At 41.4% G+C, this 19,661-nt stretch overlaps 1 protein-coding gene across 1 annotated transcript in view; it reads right to left on the minus strand.

Annotated features, from left to right (window-relative positions):
• The window catches only part of LOC147035671 (uncharacterized), a 53,778-nt gene extending 34,393 nt beyond the window's left edge, over positions 1-19,385 (minus strand). Inside the window, exons 1-2 of the mRNA XM_085869105.1 lie at positions 18,446-19,385; positions 1,181-2,423 (exon numbers count right to left, since the gene is read on the minus strand). Of these exons, the coding sequence (XP_085725231.1) occupies positions 1,181-2,423; positions 18,446-18,487 (1,285 nt within the window). The 5' untranslated portion in view covers positions 18,488-19,385. The remainder of the gene's footprint in view (positions 1-1,180; positions 2,424-18,445) is intronic.
• Positions 19,386-19,661: the final 276 nt, after the last annotated feature.

The following is a 19,661-nucleotide window of genomic DNA, read 5'->3' on the forward strand; positions in this document are numbered from 1 at the left end:
CACTGCATCAGTGGCACAGCTGTGCCACATTGCAATGATGTTACGCACAGCCAATCAGCACAATTCCATACAAGCAATATAATCTATTATAATAATAAATAGAGCTTGTGTGGCTGTCGCTTTGTCAACAATATTCACTTGTCGATTGGTCACGGTACTGACCAATTGGGAGTGTTCCTTTTTCCCTTCACTTGTCGATTGGTCACGGCACTGACCAATTGGGAGTGCCGGTTTTTCCCTTCCTTTGTCGATTTGTGATTACGGTGCGACGTCTTTATCCCACGCTTTCCTCACCTCATGTTACCTCACCTCTCACAACGGCGATTACAATACTGGTGATTACAGCACGGAATCTTCATCACACAGTTTCTTCGCCGCGTGACACGTCCTCATGATGACTACATTGATCGTGGTGCTATCATTGACAATTTTTATGTTCCTTTAACTCCACGGACACGAAGCGGCCATCCCCGTTCGGCGCGCGGACACGGGTTCTGCTGGATTGCAAGGATAACACTGAACAACAAAAAATTTTTACTGGAGATATGTAAAGTGATTTAGACTAATTTGGGTACGCTGATTTCAAAAATCATAACCGTTTTGCTGTATCACGTCAGGATTTTCAGGAACAGAAATATTCCCATTGCCTAGAAGTCAGGATTTCAATGAAATTTACAAAAATTCATTTATTCATTTATTTCATCATGAATGCTTCAAAATTATAGAAATTACAGAAAAACTCCACTAGAATGTAATTAAAAATGCTTTAGGCATTTGGCTTTGCGTTTGTGCTGCTCTGTGTCAGTTTCACGATGCAGGAACCAGCAGAAATCGCCCATCATGTTCGGGTTGTGCCGCCTTTGGTAACGCGTCTCCATGAGTGAAATCTCTTGGTGGAATCGCTCGCCGTGCTCGTCCGAGACTGCTCCCAAGTTGTCAGGGAAGAAGTTCAGGTGCTGGTGTAGGAAATGGATTTTCAGGGACATCCTGGAGCCAAGTTTCCTGAAGGACTCCAGCAGCTGCTGCACTATTTCTTCATAGTTGTCCGCGCGCTCGTTCCCCAATAAGTTGTCCGTCACAGCTTTGAAGCTCCTCCACGCTGCCAGCTATTTGGGGTTTAGAGTTGTCGGAAAAGTTTCGTCCTTCATAATCTGTCGGATTTGCGGTCCAACAAAGACACCAGCCTTGATCTTGGCCTCCGACAAGGTGTTGCCAAACTTTTCCTTGAGGTATAAAAACCCACGCCCATTCAGATCCATTGCCCGTACAAAACTTTTCATCAAGCCGAGCTTTATGTGGAGTGGTGGAAGGAAAACCTTGGCTGGGTCGACAAGGGCGACATGCTTCACGTTGTGTCGACCAGGTACATGCTCTTTTCGCTCTTCCCAATCTTTCTTCGTCCAGTGATTCTTGTCGTCTCTGCTATCCCAGAGACAAAGGAAGCACATGTATTTCGTGTAGCCTGACTGCAGCCCTAACAACAGCGCCACCACTTTCAAGTCTCCGCAGATGTGCCAGTTGAAGTCATTGTACTTGATGGAATCAAGCAGCTGCCGCATAGTCTCATAGGTCTCTGTCATGCCGAACGCATGAGCCAGTGGGACTGATGGTTTCTCGTTGCCATTGTGGAGCAAAACAGCCTTCAAGCTGTTCTTCCCCGAGTCGATGAAGAGGCGCCAGTCTGCAGGATCGTGATCACACCCAAGTTCTTTCAACAGACCGTTGATGTCACTGCAGAATGTCATCGTGTCTTCCATCTCAAAGAACTCAGCCATGTCTCTGTGACGTGCTCTGAACAAGGATATCTTGGTGTTAGGTTCAAGTAGATTCCACTGCTGCAGCCTTGATCCAAGCAGCTCTGCCTTCGCCTTTGACAGCGAGAGATCTCTTACAAGATCATTTAAGTCTCCCTGGTTCAGAAGGTGTGATTCTTGAGTGTCGGGTTCAAAAGGTTCATCATCACCATCCTCTTCACCACTGCTTACAGCTATGTTCTGATCAGCTGGAGGTGTTGGAACGGGGTTCTCGTCATCATGAGGCACAGGTTTACGAGCAGAGACGCAGTCAGCGTACTTGATGTGACCTTTATTCTTCTTGTTGAAGCCGGCGATGCTTGTGCAGCAGAAATAACAATCATCATGATGATTCTGCGGCTCACGCCATATCATGGGCACCGCAAATGGCATGCTCGCGCGCTTGCCCACCAACCACTGAGTCAAGGTTGTGTGACAGCTTGTGCAGCAGATGTGTGGTGCCCAGCTCTGTTCTTGGTCCCCCACCTTACACCCGAAGTAGTGAAAGTAGGCGGCCTTCATTTTCACTGCTGTAGATATACTTCGCTGTTGATCTTTTTTGGTATACCGACCACAGACATAACAGAAGTTGTCAGGATGATTGGTACAGGAACGCCTACTCATCTTTATCTGAAAGAAAGAAATATAACACAAGTTAACAACAATTGTACGAAATAGACATGTTAAAGACATATGTAAATTTCATTGAAATCCTGACTTCTAGGCAATGGGAATATTTCTGTTCCTGAAAATCCTGACGTGATACAGCAAAACGGTTATGATTTTTGAAATCAGCGTACCCAAATTAGTCTTAATCACTTTACACATCTCCAGTAAAAAAAAAATTTTGAAATTTGTTGTTCAGTGTAATTAATTAACAGCGAGTGATATTATGTAAAAGTCTTAAGTATCGGTGCAATCAGGACTAATTTCAAGTGAAATTGTGAGACATATGCATCATGCGCAACTATTAACACAATATGTACACGTACACTAAATGTTTACATCAATCTATGAGCAAAGGATTCATTTTCACATTTGATTTTCAAAATAAAGGATCAATAAAATGACCAATCAGCCGCATTTGACCCAACTGAACTTATGAGGCCAATGATCAATTTTAGAAGGGAGTTTATTTTGTGTTCATCAAAGGTAGTTGATCAAGATTTTTTGGCAACAATGTCAGGTTGTGTAGTTCAGTTGTGAACGTCTCTTTTGATGATGTCTCAATGTAAGGTCACATACAGGACAAGGGAATCAGCAGATATCATTATACTTTTACAATAATTTAAAAAGGACATAAATGGATGATTGACAAATCAAGACGTCAGTATTATGGGATTTTAACTTGATATCCCAGCATTAAGAACCATACGTTCGGATGTTCGACCAGAACAGTGGCAATTGAGGTATCGGTTTGTGAACAAAGCCAAACTTCAAAAAGTAAATAAAATTAAACAAAATAAAACCACCTGCACCGAGAAACCCTCTGGAAGCATTTTTGGGCACATCGGAGAAACCATTGGACGACGCACTAAGGTATCCAGATATAAATCGGGCCCCGGTGTCTGAATGTGCGGCTCCGCATTTTGGAAACCCAATGCTTGGCAACTAAATAATTAATTTCTTCACAACATCCATTTGGGTTCTTGTGCCATTGGAAACTTCTATTTATTCCTCAAAGGTACAGTCCACTGAGCGAAGAAGGATGTTTTCGCTTAATCGTCAATTCATTATTTTTTTTTAACATTGTAATATTAAATCTCGTCTTTATAGCAATCATATTATTTCCTCTGCCACCAAAGGTGAAGGAGGTTCTGTTTTCTCCCCTTTCTGTCTGTTTGTTTGTCTCTTTGTTTGTGTACAGGATATCTCACAAAACGTTGTGGACGGATCCGGATGAAATTTTGTGGACAGGTTGGGATTGTGACAAGAACGAACTGATTAGATTCTGGTGAAGATCCGGATCCGGATCGGACGACTAGAATTTTTTTTCGTGATTCTTCACCAATGAGAGATTGGGCTAAAAATGATATATCACACGATATGTCAAAAAGTTGTGGACGGATTCGGATGAAACTCGGTGGACAGGTTGGAAGTGTGACAAGGAAGAATTGATTCCATCTTTCTGAAGATCCAGAGAATTTTTAAAGTGATTCTTCACCATTGAGAGATAGGGACAAAAACGATATAATACTGAATAGCATGATATTTCAAAAATGTAATGGGCCCGATATGTTATCGTGGATCAAGCGTTATTTGGCGGAGGTATGCGCTCTACCGAGTGCCCTTCTCGTTATGTTCTGTGATTTTAATAGCAGGAAACAAGGGCTGGCAGGATAACTGAGGAGGTATACTCTCCCCAACAACTGTCTGGCCTGGGTTTCAATCTGAATGTGGCTGTAAACTGTCACCTTGGTGTTTTGCATCCAGGGCGATGCGTTAATATGTCCGCCGTTCATCGGAGGGACGTTAAGCTGGATGACATGTCAGCCAGCACTACTGGGGGTGTCGGTGGATGTTGAGTATCTCACCGTGCCTTTCATAAAAAGTTTTCGCTGACACCCTGAAAAAAAATTAGAATGAGAAGGTCCTGACACAGTCAGGCCTGGCCAGCTGGTTCCAGAAAAAAAAAAAACAGAATCTTTCTCCCCCAAGCCGACCCCAACAAGGTGGGAATAATTTGAGGGCGTTAAAGAAGATTTAAATGGGGAAACGAAAAGTTAGTCTGGGAAGCACAATGTTTGGATTTGGGCGTAATTGTAATAATTATTGAGGTTTAAAAGTTTGTTTTCTGTGTTTCGAACGAGCCTTTTCACATGAGTTTGTGACAATATAACAATGGCCTTATGTGAGTATCATGTTAATGATATAAAGTATTACAGACAGAAAACTTTTATTGACCAACTTGACAGGACAAGCCCTAATTGTTAGTGAAATGGTACTCTCTGGTATGCGGTGCTTCATTGAAATTCAGGTATTTGGCTGGGTCCACACCTGAGCAATCAGTTGCGCAACCAAATTGATCTTGAAATCGCACAATTGCAATGCATGTAACTGCCTTGTTCACATCTGAGCACGTTGTTGTACAAGAAGGTTTCCACATTTAGAAGTATGCATTTCTTCTCTGGCAATTGTGTTGACCCTGGTGGTTCTTTCGGTTGTTAAAATCAACAGTGGCTTCAGTAGGATGCCATTATAGTTGTTTCATTTGTAGTTGTTTTGCATAACATATTAAATAAAGAAGCAAAGCCAAGTGTGTGTGTGTGTGTGTGTGTGTGTGTGTGTGTGTGTGTGTGTGTGTGTGTGTGTGTGTGTGTGTGTGTGTGTGTGTGTGTGTGTGTGTGTGTGTCAGTCTCTCTGTGTCTGTATGTCTCTCTCTGTGTCTCTGTCTCTCTCTGTCTGTCTGTCTGTCTCTCTTTCTCTCTCTCTCTGTGTCTCTGTCTCTGTCTCTCTCTGTCTGTCTGTCTGTCTGTCTGTCTGTCTCTCTCTCTCTCTCTCTCTCTCCCCAGGTGGCTATCATTTTGTTGGGGAATGAGGATATCACTGATGCTGTGCCCCTGTACCAGTACACTGGTACTCATTTCACGAACCTCAGAAGGATGACAAGCTGAATCAACCACATCTGGTGTTAATTCAGCAGCCAACGGGGTTCAAACTCAGGACCCGAACATCCTAAGATCCCAACCCAGCCACCCGAACCACGAAGCCAACACAAGGCTTATGAGATATTTGGTGGAATATATGACAATGTAATTTCAGAATATGTAAACGACTGGATTGATTGAATGTAATTTATTACTTGCAAATTTTGGTGGCACTCCAGAAATAATTAATTAATTGCTTTTCAGCATTCTCTTATCAGATGCAATTTGCAATCGTTATAATTGGGTTGTAGGTTTGGCTAACATACATTCTGATCAGTTTTCACTTAGCCTTTACTCGACTCCGCACCACCGCACAACCCCAACCATCACCGCAAAGCGTCACTGCCACTAGCTCCGGACTCTTGCCTTTGCTGTCAACCTCAGTTACCTTCACCATGAACCGGGCGCCCGCCGGCGTCTTCTAATTAGTCCAATCGTTCCTGTGCTTTGCATTTTTCCACCCACATGTATTAAAGCAGGTTTTTTTTTTTTCGGAGTGGGACGTTTTTACAGAGAGTACTACTGCCTGACATCCATCATATGACCGGGTGAGCCAGACATGGTGGCACGACACTGGGAGGATCCGATGACACTTGGCACAGGGTCTAATGGTGGAAGTCTCTGTAATGACTGCTGGCAGGTTTCAGGAACTTGTCAGCTCAACGATTGTCTCTGTGTTTTTCCTTCTTTACTGGCTTTGCCAAAAAGGCTTGCACTTTAAAGCTAATTTTTTTTTGTTAATATTGATGGCAGAAACATGCGTCTGAGATGATGATGTTGATGATAAGTGTTTAACGGCCACAATTATTCCCACAAAGTGAGGTTAACTGGGGAAAGTGTTTGGCCAAAGTCTTTTACGAACCGGCTGGCCTGGCCTGATGTTCGAATGTGTCCGAGACTGAAACTAAAAAAAATGCCGGCTTATTGAACAATGTCTGCGATGGTTTGTCGTCAATTTCTTTGGAAATCTCTCTTCTCTCGTTCTCTTTCTCCTTCTAGATGGTTCTCAGGTAATGATCAGGATGGCCAATTTACCTGGCAATCGATAAGATGAAATCATTCTTCAAGATTCAGTCTCAGTCTCACTCTCACTCTCACTCTCTCTTCCTCTCTCAGTCTCAGTCTCACTCTCACTCTCACTCTTACTCTCTCTTCCTCTCTCAGTCTCAGTCTCACTCTCACTCTCACTCTTACTCTCTCTTCCTCTCTCAGTCTCAGTCTCAGTCTCTCACTCTCACTCTCACTCTCTCTTCCTCTCTCAGTCTCAGTCTCACTCTCACTCTCACTCTTACTCTCTCCTCCTCTCTCAGTCTCAGTCTCAGTCTCTCACTCACTCTCTCTTCCTCTCTCAGTCTCAGTCTCAGTCTCAGTCTCTCACTCTCACTCTCACTCTCTCTTCCTCTCTCACTCTCACTCTCTCTTCCTCTCTCACTCTCTCACTCTCTCACTCTATGTTTTCACCCTGGTCTGTTTGTCTTTGTCTGTCTGAGCAGGATATCTCAAAAAGTTATTGATGGATTTAGACAAAATTTGGTGGACATACTGGGTGTGTGACAAGGTCAAACTGATTCGATTTTGGTGAACATCTGGCTCCGGATACTTAAATTTTGTTCGTGATTCTTCACCTTTGAGAGATAGGGCCAAAAATGATAGGGCCTTTACCTGCAGCACCCCCTACAATTAGGGTATGCGTGAAAATTGGCGAAAATTGAAGGCCCCCTAGTGACCAGGTGAGTGCATCGATACAAATGAAACTTTGCAGGTTCATGGTACTCAATGAGTACTACAACTTTGCCTAAGGACATATTGACCGATATTGCTTAGGTCAGGGGTCAAAGGTCAATGAGTGCAAAAATCGATAATATGCGAGAGCTGGAGGTGCCTTCACGCCAAATGCTTCTCCTCCGAGGGTTATGGTCGGATGGTCATGAAAATTCACACTAATCGTCTGGAATACATTGTGCACAAACGATCGAGCCAGATTTTCGATTTAGATCTTTGTTCACCCAGAGCACCCCCTCGAACTTTGGGGATTTCCGATTTCAAACCGCATTTTCGGTATTTTTTCATTCAAATGGACACCGAGTAGTTATCAGTAGATGGAACTGGATGACATTTGATATGCATAATCTTAAGGTGATTCCCTATCCGCTATATGACATCCATTTTGCTCTATATCTTGTAGTTTCCATGCTCAGCGACCCATCGCCGCCTACCGGCTTGTTTTTCTATTTGTCTATCTGGGAGCAGGATACCTCAAAAAGTTATTGACAGATTTGGACGAAATTTGGTGGTCAGACTGGGTATGTTACAAGGTCAAATTGATTTGATTTTTTTGTGAAGATCTGGCTCCGGATTCCAGAATTTTTTGAAAGATTCTTCACCATTGAGAGATATGGCCAAAAACGATATATTACAGGATATCTCAAAAGGTTATGGATGGATTCAGATGAAACTTAGTGGACAGGTTTGGTTTTGGTGAAGATCTGGATCCCGATCCGAGAATTTTCTAATTTTCTTTGTGATTCTTCATCATTGAGAGATGGGGGCCAAACACGAGATACAACGTGATATTTGACAAAGATGTGTGCGGATTATAACAAAACTAGGAGGTGAGTTGGGTAGGTGACGACACCAAGCCGATTAGATTTTGGTTCAGGTCTGGATTCAGATCCGGCCTATCAGTGGGATACAAAATATAAACTGTTCCGCCTGGTGGAGGTACGTGCTCTACCGAGTGCCGTTCTCATCTTTTGTTTCTGTCCAGGATGCCTGTTGAGGCATTATTGAGTAATTTTGCCTTAACAATGAAGTTATTCAAACAGAAAGAAGGAACCAAGTGTGAAGGTGATCCCAATTCCATTATTCCACCGCTGTGACAACATTGTCATGGTCATTCCTCAGACTCAGATGAAGACTTTTAGTGGTCGAGCATTCTTCCGATTTGCTCTTCATCTGTGCTGTCTTTTATAATTCGCTGAGCCTCATAAATTATAAGCTTTTTAACATCTCTCCTAAAATCCCATGTTTTTACAGTTGCCTTTTGAAAGTTTTGATTTTCTGACCACTTCTTCCTTTGTAATGTGCTTTGAGATTGCTTTCAATGAAAAATATACAATTTATTATTCGAAGTTGATTCACTAAAACAAATTGAATGGCTTATACAATTTCCTTTTTGAGTTGTCTTTAGCAGGGCTGGGAGGATGGCTATAAGAGGTATGCGCACTTGCCTCTAAGCTGTGCAGCCTGGGTTTGAATCCTGATTCAGCTACAAACTGTCATCCAGGTGTGTCACAGGCAGAGCGATTCATCAATGTGTGTGCCCTGTCCCTCTGATGGATGTTAAACTGAGCATCCCTTCTGTTAGGGGACATTTAATTTCCCACTGTGTCCTTTGTGAAGAGTAGGTGAACTCTTGCCAGCACCCTGAACAAATTCCAAATTCCTGTGTTAACTACTTAGATGAGTGTTCGGCCTGGCAAGCCGGTTCCTGAAAGGCTTGGGCCAAAAACTTCATCTGACCAACACCACAAAAACATGGGAAATCATTGAGGCTGTTAAAAAGAAGAAGAAAAAGTTTTTTCTCTCTCTCTCTCTCTCTCTCTCTCTCTCTCTCTCTCTCTCTCTCTCTCTCTCTCTCTCTCTCTCTCTCTCTCTCTCTCTCTCTCTCTCTCTCTCTCTCTCTCTCTCTCTCTCTCTTTTTTTTTTCTTCCCCCTTTGTTGTTTCATCTTCCAACTTTACTTCTACAAGAAAATAAAAATCTTAAATATATCTTCAAGGGAATTGAACGATAGTGTATCTAATTTTGGCATTGCAACCTACATATCGTCCAGAGCGATGACATTTTATTGCATAACAAAACCTCTCCTGTCAAACTGAACAACAACCCTTCAAACCATGTTTGACGCCAAGGTTAAGTACCATATCTTAATGTGAAATGGGATGCGCTTTACTTTCTCATGCAAGTTTGTGTCCATGGGATGTCTAACCTCAGTTGTTAGTCTTCAAGTTGTCTTCCAAAACACTTCCTCCCACTAATGACCTCTTCTGGGCATCGCAAGTAAGATAAAGGCAGACACACTCACCTCCCTCCCTCTCCACCCTCTCTTCACCCAAATTTTAAAGAGGTGGTCTCCGTGAGGCCTTGGCTTACAGGTAAGTCCCTTTTTTGGTGGGGCTCCTTCTTTAAGCTTTGAGAAGGTGAGAGCGCATTACCTTCATCCTTGTCTTTAGAACTCAAAGTCCTGTGCATAAGCAGTACCATGGGGGTTTTCTCCATTTGATGTTTTGCCAATGCTTCATGGCAAGCCAATTTGCAGGGCATTGAATATAGCTATCAGCACTATTGGAAAATCTTTGATGAATATGATGTGAGCAGAGCAAAACATCAAGGTACAGTCAGGTGAGTCGTCTTTCAGATGAAGTTGAAAGGTAAGACCTTCCTTGAGCTCTTCTGTTGGCGTTGATCGCGATATTAAACAGCCAGTATAAAATTCCAGGCCAGTGGAGACGGCTTTTGAACCTCATTTCAGGCTTAGATATTCTCTTTGCCAATTTTTATGTTGCATTCAGCCTGAGCATGTTTTGTTGTTGTTGTTGTTGTATAGCCCAGCATTGCTCTCTCGAACAGGCATGCCGCACAGAGACAGCCGATCAATCTCCCAGGAGCAACCCAGAGATCCCTCACTTCCAAGATGGTGTACCCCCACCTTTGCGAAGCCAGGGCCATTAGGGAGTTAGGGAGAGAGAAAGAGAGACGGCAGAGTGGGCCGGTCAATGGGAACCGATCGGTGATCTGACTGTGGCCACGCTTATCTGACAAATACGGGCAGCAGGGAAGAGTGGGGATGATTTGGGACCCGACCTGCATTTGGAGGGGGGTTCAACCATCGCCAAGAGCCATCCCCGATACTTGCTTGCATGTTGGTTGTGGGGTTATGTTGAGCGTCGATCATTTTCTACAGTCTTCCACTGATGCCGTCACAGGTTTCATAATCTTCGGTATATAGCTGCCAACTAACTATGGGGAGCCTCTGTTCTCCTCGACGACAATCAACTTCTGTTGATTTGACATCTACTCAATTTACAGCACCTGGGCCACCTTGTAGCTGCAGAAAAGAGTTTGGGCATCCCATTTTACAATCAAGATGGTGGCAATAAATACTGGTCACCACATTGCAAATCAGCTTTCTTACTCTTTCTCTTACCGCAACCACCGTGTGCTTTGTGCTGCTTTCGTTCAGTCATTAGAGATACTATTTAAATATATGAGGGTGTGTTCCTTCAGCCCTATGAGGTGTGGAGAAGTGTGCTACCATCTGTGGAAGAAATTCCAACACCATCCAATGGCAGCTGTTTTGGAGAGGCATTTACATTAGCACTGCTTATAGCAGTGTGGGAAGTTGCATTTTCAGGCTTACTCGACTCAATGGACCGAAAGTGCACAAAAGCAGGACTCCTGAACCTTGGGTTAAGGGTCAAATGGACTTGTACTGAAACTGTGGTGCAGAGCTTTAATTGTGACGTCATCAGGGCATTTCAAACGTACATGAAAGATGAGGAAATGTTTGAGGACAAGATGGGTCACCCAATCAAGATTGGGTTATTTAGACTTTAGTCAACCATCAAGAAGATTGATGTTTAAAGCTGCAGCAAAAATTAACCTCAGAGTTTACCATGGTGATGATCGGCCAGCTGGCCTCATTTCCTTGTTTGACATCAGTTTCTTGATTTTCAGATATACAAACAGAAAATTGCCTTGCGGTGTGTGTGTATGTGTGTGTGTGTGTATGTGTGTCGGGGGGGGGGGGAGGGGGGAGGTTGTTCCCATTATCTGACCTTGGGTACTCTCAGCACGTATGTAAAAAAAAACTTGGTGGAGATTGATCAAGGAGTGTGGAATTGTATAGAAATCTAAGAAAATGAAGCTTGCTGGATGAGTTGGGTAGGTGACAACAACAAGCTGATTCGATTTTGGTTCAGGTCCAGATGCAGATCCGGCCTATCAGTGGGACACAAAACATAAAATGTTCAGCTTCATGGAGGTATGTGCTCTTCCAAGTGCAGTTCTTGTTCATGTATAGTATACTTTGAGACTTTTTTAAATCCTCCTATCTGGTTTTGTCGCATTCTGCATAATTTATTTTAATCCTCCTTATTTTGCTTTATCTCGGTTAGCATTTCACTCTTGGTGTCAGCGTATGCTCCAGCAGCATGTTTTTCATCGTCGTCTACTGGCTCACATCGAAAAATTCTGCTTCATTCACATCCATTTCATCAGTAAACAAAAAGTGTGGGCAGAAGACTGAAAGCCATTGAGCAACGTCTCCTCCTGCAGATAAATGTCAATGATACCCAAAGCTTTGAACTTGATATGACACTGTTGGGAGGAACAAAGCAAGATGGAAAGCCTTTGGGCCAATGAATTCTGATGTCGTGAATAATGGTGCAAGCCAATGTAAAAAATGGTTTTGCCTTGGCAAGGTGATCCTTGTTGGCTTTTGACTTTGAAGGAAACAGGTTTAGATTATTTATCGATCTGCTCAACACAGGAGGCTTATGATAAATCTATAGGAAGTATTAAGATGAAGGAAGTCTCTTTTGTGAAGTTCTGTGCAGAAGTTACCAAACTCAAAATATTATTTTCAAATATGCCGCAAGGCTCTTTGCAAACCTCAATATTGCAAATATAGTTGGTAAGCTGTGAAAGTAGGAATGCTGAAATTGTACCATCCTTTGTCGACAACTGATCAGTAGCGCCTTGCAGCAGTCCGCGCACTCACTTGACGGCTCAACATTAAATCGGCAGCTACTGATGTTCGGCACACAATGATGTTCTTGGGAGGCCAAAGTACACTTGAAAAAGGGACCCAGAGCAGCAATCTTCACCTATTCTTGCAGCCATTTGGCCCTATCCTGGCCATAAAGCCGTCTTTGTGGTGAAGCATTGTTGGTGTGTAACCTGAGAGAAGGCCAGGCTCACTCAGAGTTTTATCGGAACTGCAGACGCGGTCACATGTGTAAATGTTGCCCCGGTGACACCAGGGAGAAAGCCTCTGCTGGGAGGCAAATTGCTGTGGATGTTTGCATCCCTTTTCACAATCCACAGAAGCCTCTTTGTCTTTTTACCTACGCCTCTTCTTTCTCGTGATGATCCCAAACATATATATATATATATATATATATATATATATATATATATATATATATATATATATATATATATATATATATATATATATATATATATATATATATATATATATATATATATATATATATATATATATATATATATATATATATATATATATATATATATATATATATATATATATATATATATATATATATATATATATATATATATATATATATATATATATATATATATATATATATATATATATATATATATATATATATATATATATATATATATATATATATATATATATATATATATATATGCCCCAGATCAGAGTGCTCGTATACAGACCATCCTTCTACCGTGAGGGCTCAAAAGCAACCTGATTCTGTGGTGTTTGGAAGACATAGTAAATGTTTGTAATATTAGGACATCCAATGAAGAAGACATCATTTATCATCTCTTCTGCATTAATAATATGCTACTGTACAATGAAATATAAGTCTCTATCTGGGAAGACTGGTGTTGGTCTGCGTCAGAGCACAAGATAAAATAATGGATTTTATCAACTAAAATTTGATGAGTGTGTTTATCGATGTGTGAAATGAGTTGCAGCTGTTGTTTCGAGCCAAAGGTCTGATGAAGAACCAACGTTCAAAATGTCAGCCTCATCTTGTTTCCCACGGTAGTAATCATGAACCCTATTGAACTTTCGAGGTGACAATATCCATTGTTTAATATGCTTCTGCATTTTACCATCGTCCTCGGTGTGAAAAGACTGCCCGAAAGAATACCTTTTGTAGGTATTCCGTGAAGGAAAAATATAGAACCATGTTTATATTACATGGGTAAGAGGAGGGGGATGATTGGTTAAAGTGAGAAAACGAAAATTGAGAAAAGGAGCTAGAATTGAGATTTGTGGGAGAAGTGGGGAAAAGAAGGGAATGTTGGGACAAAATAGAGTGGGAGAAGGGAAGAGGTAAAAACACAGCATACAAGGGAGTGATCAAAAAAAGTCTGCCTCCCTTGCGTATGTAATAAGTAGAAAGGGCACAGGTTACACAAAGCAGTTGTTCGTTTTCTATTGTCAATGTATTTCATAAAGGTATCTAAGGCTCGTGGAGGTGGTTTTAGATCGCGTGAAAAACAAGGACATTCGAGGAGGGAATGAAAAATAATTTTATTGGATATAGGATTTAAACCATATATAAATGGAAGAACACCAAACGGAAAAAAACCTGGTTCTTCTGAAGTTTTAAATGTAAGTGGAAGTGTATACAGTATACAAAAGGGGAGTGCGCGGTTCCACGTTTCACCTCGACCAACTTGGCAAAGCAGCCGGCTTTCCAAAGCAGCTTTTTGTGGGATACTGTTACTCTACCGCAGCCCCAAGAATTCCCACTCTTTTGTCGCGGCTTCGCTCTGAAGTTCTTGCCCGTCCTCGCTTGCTTGTTTTTTTTTCCTATCCCAAACACACTGGTGTACAAAAATGCTTATTGTGTTTAGGCGCATCACATGAAAGCCTTTTGAATTTGCTGAGATCAACAAATACAAACATGTCACTCTTCTTTTTATTGGAATTGTGTATCCAATGGATATTTAAGCTCCATATCTGTGAAGGAAGGGATCTTCTATTAGGACTTTTTTTATGCTACATCACAGCACTGCAGGGAAATTTATTCCCATTTTGATAATAATTAAGCTACAGTAGCATGAGTGGTCCAATGTGGTCCCCAGTGGAGCTGCAGTAGCCAAGAGGCTGGAGCATTTATTGAGTGCCGGAGCTGTGCAGTACTCCGATAAGGGATGGTTCCTTTGCTGAAAGTAATAAGTGCCCTCTTGAAAAGATTGCTGCCAAGTGTCAATGGGTAAACATTGCTTCAGAAGATTTGGAACAGCCGTCTGGCTTTGTATTGCTTTTCACCTGGGAGATGGCTCCGCAAATATGCGTGATTTCAACATAAACGGCTCCATGGGATCCATATACGGTCATGGGGCGGGGACTCTTCTCGTGCACAGTGTGCGCTTTCTGCGGAGCGGCTGCAGGTAGACAGAGGTTGGGAAGAAGGAGCCGCAGGTAGATAGAGGTCCGGAAGAAACACAGGCAGGTAGAAAGAAGTTGGGAGGAAACAACTGCAACTTGGCAGAGATTGGTATAAGACTGTTGTGGGTATATAGAGGTCTGGAAGAAACAGCTTGTTGCGTAATATACGTTCAGAAAAAATACAGGAAGGTATATAGACAGATGTCGGGAAGAAACAGCCTCACTTAGACAGAGGTCAGGAGGACAAACCCTTGGGTCGACAGAAGTCGGGAAGAAAGCCGTGAGTATAAATATACAGGTCCTCGGAACAAAAGCTCAGTATAGGTAATAGAGGGTTGAGAAGAAAGAGGCAGGTCGACAGCAGTCTGGAGGAAACAGGTACAGACATAGAAAGAGGCCTGCAGGATATGGTCACAGGTCGAAAAAGGTCTGGAAGAAATAGCTGCAGGTAGATAGAAGCCTGAAGGAGAAGGTTTCTGGCAATACAGTTTCAGAGGAGATGTCAGGCAGAGATACTGAAGTTAACCAAAAGTAGAGAGAGCTTTGGAGGAAATAACGAGGTAAATCAAAGTAGTATATCAGCCACAGGTTGAGATAACAGGTGGATGCGAACCTTCAAGATGCTGCCTTCTCACAGAGAATAGTTTCTCGGACCTGCATGACCGTGCTTCAATGAGAGTTTGCAAGCAAGTGTTCATTCTTTCTAATTTCAACGTAAGTACCGAATTCCTTACTACCTTCGTGCATGCGATGTTATTTGTCATGCCTAAAAATTGATGTGCTGGAAGGTTTGCATGCTATGAAATCAGGCACTCAAGAGCCTTTTCGTACATCAAACTGTCCGTAAAACACTTGGACAATCATGTCGTGTACAACCTCTTTAATATCATGTGGTTTACTTCTTCAATACCTTCATATTGTCTCCCACTTCTTCAATATCATTTAGTCGAATTCTTTAATTTCATTTAGTCTACTATCTTCATTGTCATGTTGTTTACGACTTCTATACTATCATATAGTCTACAATCTTCATTACTTTCATATTGTTTACTACTTCTTTAATATCGTCTTGTTTACTACTTCTTTAATATCGTCTTGTTTACTACTTCTTTAATATCGTCTTGTTTACGACTTCTTTAATATCGTCTTGTTTACTACTTCTTTAATATTATCTTGTTTACAACTTATTTATTATATTGCCTTGTTTACTACTTATTTAATATTGCCTTGTTTAAAACTTATTTGCTATCATATAGTCTACTTCTTTAATATTGTGTTGTTTACTAATTCTTTGCTATCATATAGTCTACTTATTTCATATCATATTGTTTACTACTTCTTTACTATCATATAGTCTACTTATTTCATATCTTATTGTTCACTACTTCGTTACTCTCATATTGTCTACTTCTTTAATATCGCATTGCTTACAACTTCTTCACTAATATATTGTCTACTTCTTTAATATCTTATTGTTTAATACTTCTTTAATATCGTATTGCTTACAACTTCTTTACTATTATATTGTCTACTTCTTTAATATCTTATTGTTTAATACTTCTTCAATATTGTATTGTTTACTCCTCCTTTAATATCCTATTGTTTACTCCTCCTTTAATATCGTATTGTTTACTCCTTCTTTACGATTATGTAGTTGACTTATTTCATATCGGCTTGTTTACTACTTCTATAATATCATGTCGTGTACTTCTTCAGTATCATGTTGTTTACTACTTCTTCACTATGATGTATTCTACTTCTTTAATACCATGTAGTGCACTTATTTAATATCATATTGTTTCGAACTTCTTCAATCTCATATAGTCTACTTCTTCAATATCATATTGTTTCGTCCTTTAAAATCATACACTGTACCTCTTCGATATCATATTGTTTACGACTGCTTTAATATCATCCAGTGTACCTCTTCAATTTCATATTACTTTCTTCTTCAATAACATATTGTTTCAACTTCTTTCATATCATGTAGTCTATTTCTTCAATGTCATATTATTTACTACTTCTTTCATATCATACAGTGTACTTCTTCAATTCCATATTGTTTAGTCCTTCTTGAAAATCATACAGTGCACCTCTTCAATATCATATTGTTTACTACTTTAATATCATAAGGTGTACTTCATCAATATCATATTGTTTACTACTTCTTTAATATCATAAGGTGTAGTTCATCAATATCATATTGTTTACTACTTCTTTAATATCATGTAGTCTACTTCTTCACTATCATATGTTTAATAGTTCTTTAATATCATGTCGTGTACTTGTTCAATATCATATTTTTTACTACTTATTTACCATCATGTAGTCTACTTCTTCATTACTTTCAGAATGTCAACTACTTCTTCAATGTTGTATTGTTTCCTACTTCTTTAATATAATTTCATTTATATCACAGTCTGCTCCTACATTCATATAATATAGTTCACAACTCCTTTAATACCGTATAGTTTACTACTTCATCAATGCAAGGATGATTAGAGAAATGTGTGTTTGCTTGAGTTTTATGCATTCCCAAAGCAATGCATGGGGTGAGTTGAAAACTGCTGTTTGTACTTGTGGTGTGCACAGAAAGGTTTTTAGTGGTTAAAACAATTTCATAGCCAATTGGTTCAGGGTGGGGGGAGCACCCCAATTCTCTCTATGTAAAAGTGCATCATATAGCGCCGCTCCTGGTAAGGGAATGGTATTGCAAGTCATCTCGTCATAACTCTGGGGGAATTAACTGGTTCACTCACACAGTTTATTCACTGGTATCAATAATTTGCTACACTACTTCATTTTCATCTAGTTTGCTAATTTATAACATAATATAGTTTACCACGTTATTACTAATCATGTAGTCACGATATTCAGAAATTTCATATAACCTACTCCCTTCTTTAATATCATAGTCAACTACCATAATATCAAATATTCTATGACTTCATTATCATATAGTCCATCTTCATTAATATTTTAATGCATACCACTTCAATATCATACAACCAACTCATGTAGTTTACAACTTCTTTAATATCATATTGAAGATTACTTATTTAACCTTTTTGTGGGTCGCCCATGAATAGTTTTTGGCCCAAGTCGTTCACAAACCAGCTCATGGCCAGACATGAAGTTAGACTGAAGCTGATTTGGGTAGGAATTTGTAATTTGTTCAGGGCGATGACAATTGCAAACTCCTTTACTCTTCGCAATAGAGACCGTGGTGTAGGTAATCACCACCACCTTTTGCTAGTAAATGGGACACCCAGTTTAACATCCATCCTAGGGAAAGCGACTTTCACCCCACATATGAAGCGCCAATGCCACAGTTCATAGTTGGGTTAGGGATTTAAATGCAGACAATATGGCTCAAAGACAAGTGCAACACCTCCACACCGTCATGTCAGACATTTAATATATTGCATAGGGTAGTTAAAAATTTGATGAGAACATACCATTCCACTTTCTATACCTCTGTAGGATGTTGGAGCACAGTAACTTTTTTGAATACTTTACTTTTCCAGCCCATGGGTTAATTCGCCCATAGTGCATTTGCTGTTTAAAAGGTGAGAACAATGCGATTATTAAGGAGACACGCATAGGTGGAAACAGAGCAGCGTGTAGTGCGATTTAGAGGGTGCGCTGACAGCCCACTTTCAGCCCTGGGACTAGCTTTTGCTAATCACAACACAGCAATGCCGTGTACGTTCGGCATAACGCACTCACACACGCACGCATACACACGCTTTGCCAAGGAATATTATTTTTCATGTTTCACTTGCTCTAAAACAAATTGCCTTTGTTACTCACGTGGCTGTGGCGGTGTACCTTTACGCCTTTATGCTGTGTCATGCTCCCGCTCTACCGGTGTTCCGTGATCTCCATCCCGCATCCATCCATGGGTACAGTGCGTTTGTTATGAACTCCTGCCATGTGCACCTCCCTGAAGAACACACGCCATTTCATCGCTTTTGGTTCTTGAGGTCGTTGGAAGGTCCACCAACGAGGTCCTTGAGGTCCACCAACAAGCTGTCATTGGAAGAACTTTTTATCTAATTGTGAGTGAAGTACCAGAAAGTCGAATAAAGTTTTCAACTTTGTGAAGTCATTTCTCATCTTGGGGATAAGAGGGAGAGTGGATCATGTGGGGTGTGCCGAAGCTTGGTTGTAGGAGGGAATTAATTCAGTTCAGGGAAGGTACCTCAGGTTCCTGATGCAGTTCGCCATGTGGGGCTTGTTTTGGAAGGAGGATGGGGAGAGAGGGAGAATTAAACATAGTTTGCGAGATTGCGATGGGGGAATGCAGACTATACAATTGCTCACTTTATCTGGCTTCCTGATATATAAGCACAGTCTCTACGGTACAAAAGGTGTGCTTATCCCAAGGAATTCCATTTCCTCCTCACCCCCCACAATCCCTCGCACTCTCTCCAGCACTGTACCCTCCCCTCCAGGCATGACAGGGATTTAACACATTAGGAACATGGCACGAAAATATGATCGGATTTTTGTCACCCTACGGTTGTGGGATCACTGCGCCAATGAAAGCTCCTTCATGCCGACGCATGTGTGTGTCCCTAGACGAGGAAGAACGACCAGGTGGAGATTTCTCCATAGTGGCGACACTTTCCAAATGTCCTTCGAGTGCTTCAGGCAGTGGCTGCTCTCCTTCGCTGTAGCGTAGCCTATACCACCCCCCATCCCAACCTCCCCTTGTCTGCAGCCCCGAACCCCTACCCACTCCAGCAGCAGGCACAGTCGGAAGTGCATTGCTCACTTGCGAGCCACGGCTGTCTTCCTCTCTCTCTTCTGTCTCTCTGTCTGTCCCTTCCTCTGTCCCACTCTGTCTGTTCCTCACTCTTCCAATCCCTCTCCTCCTCATCGTCCCTCGTTCCCCCTTCGAGTCATCTAGCCGGCCGTGCCCCTCTCAGCCGACCATCCTCCGCCGTGCTGTGACGCAGTGCTCGGTACGTGGTTTTTCACTTTTTAATAATTGCACTCTTTCCCACCTCGTCTCACCTGTGAT

The sequence above is a fragment of the Eptatretus burgeri genome, chromosome 1 (genome assembly GCF_056783735.1).
Source record: "Eptatretus burgeri isolate ZD-2024b chromosome 1, Ebu_testis_v1, whole genome shotgun sequence".
NCBI lineage: Eukaryota > Metazoa > Chordata > Myxini > Myxiniformes > Myxinidae > Eptatretus > Eptatretus burgeri.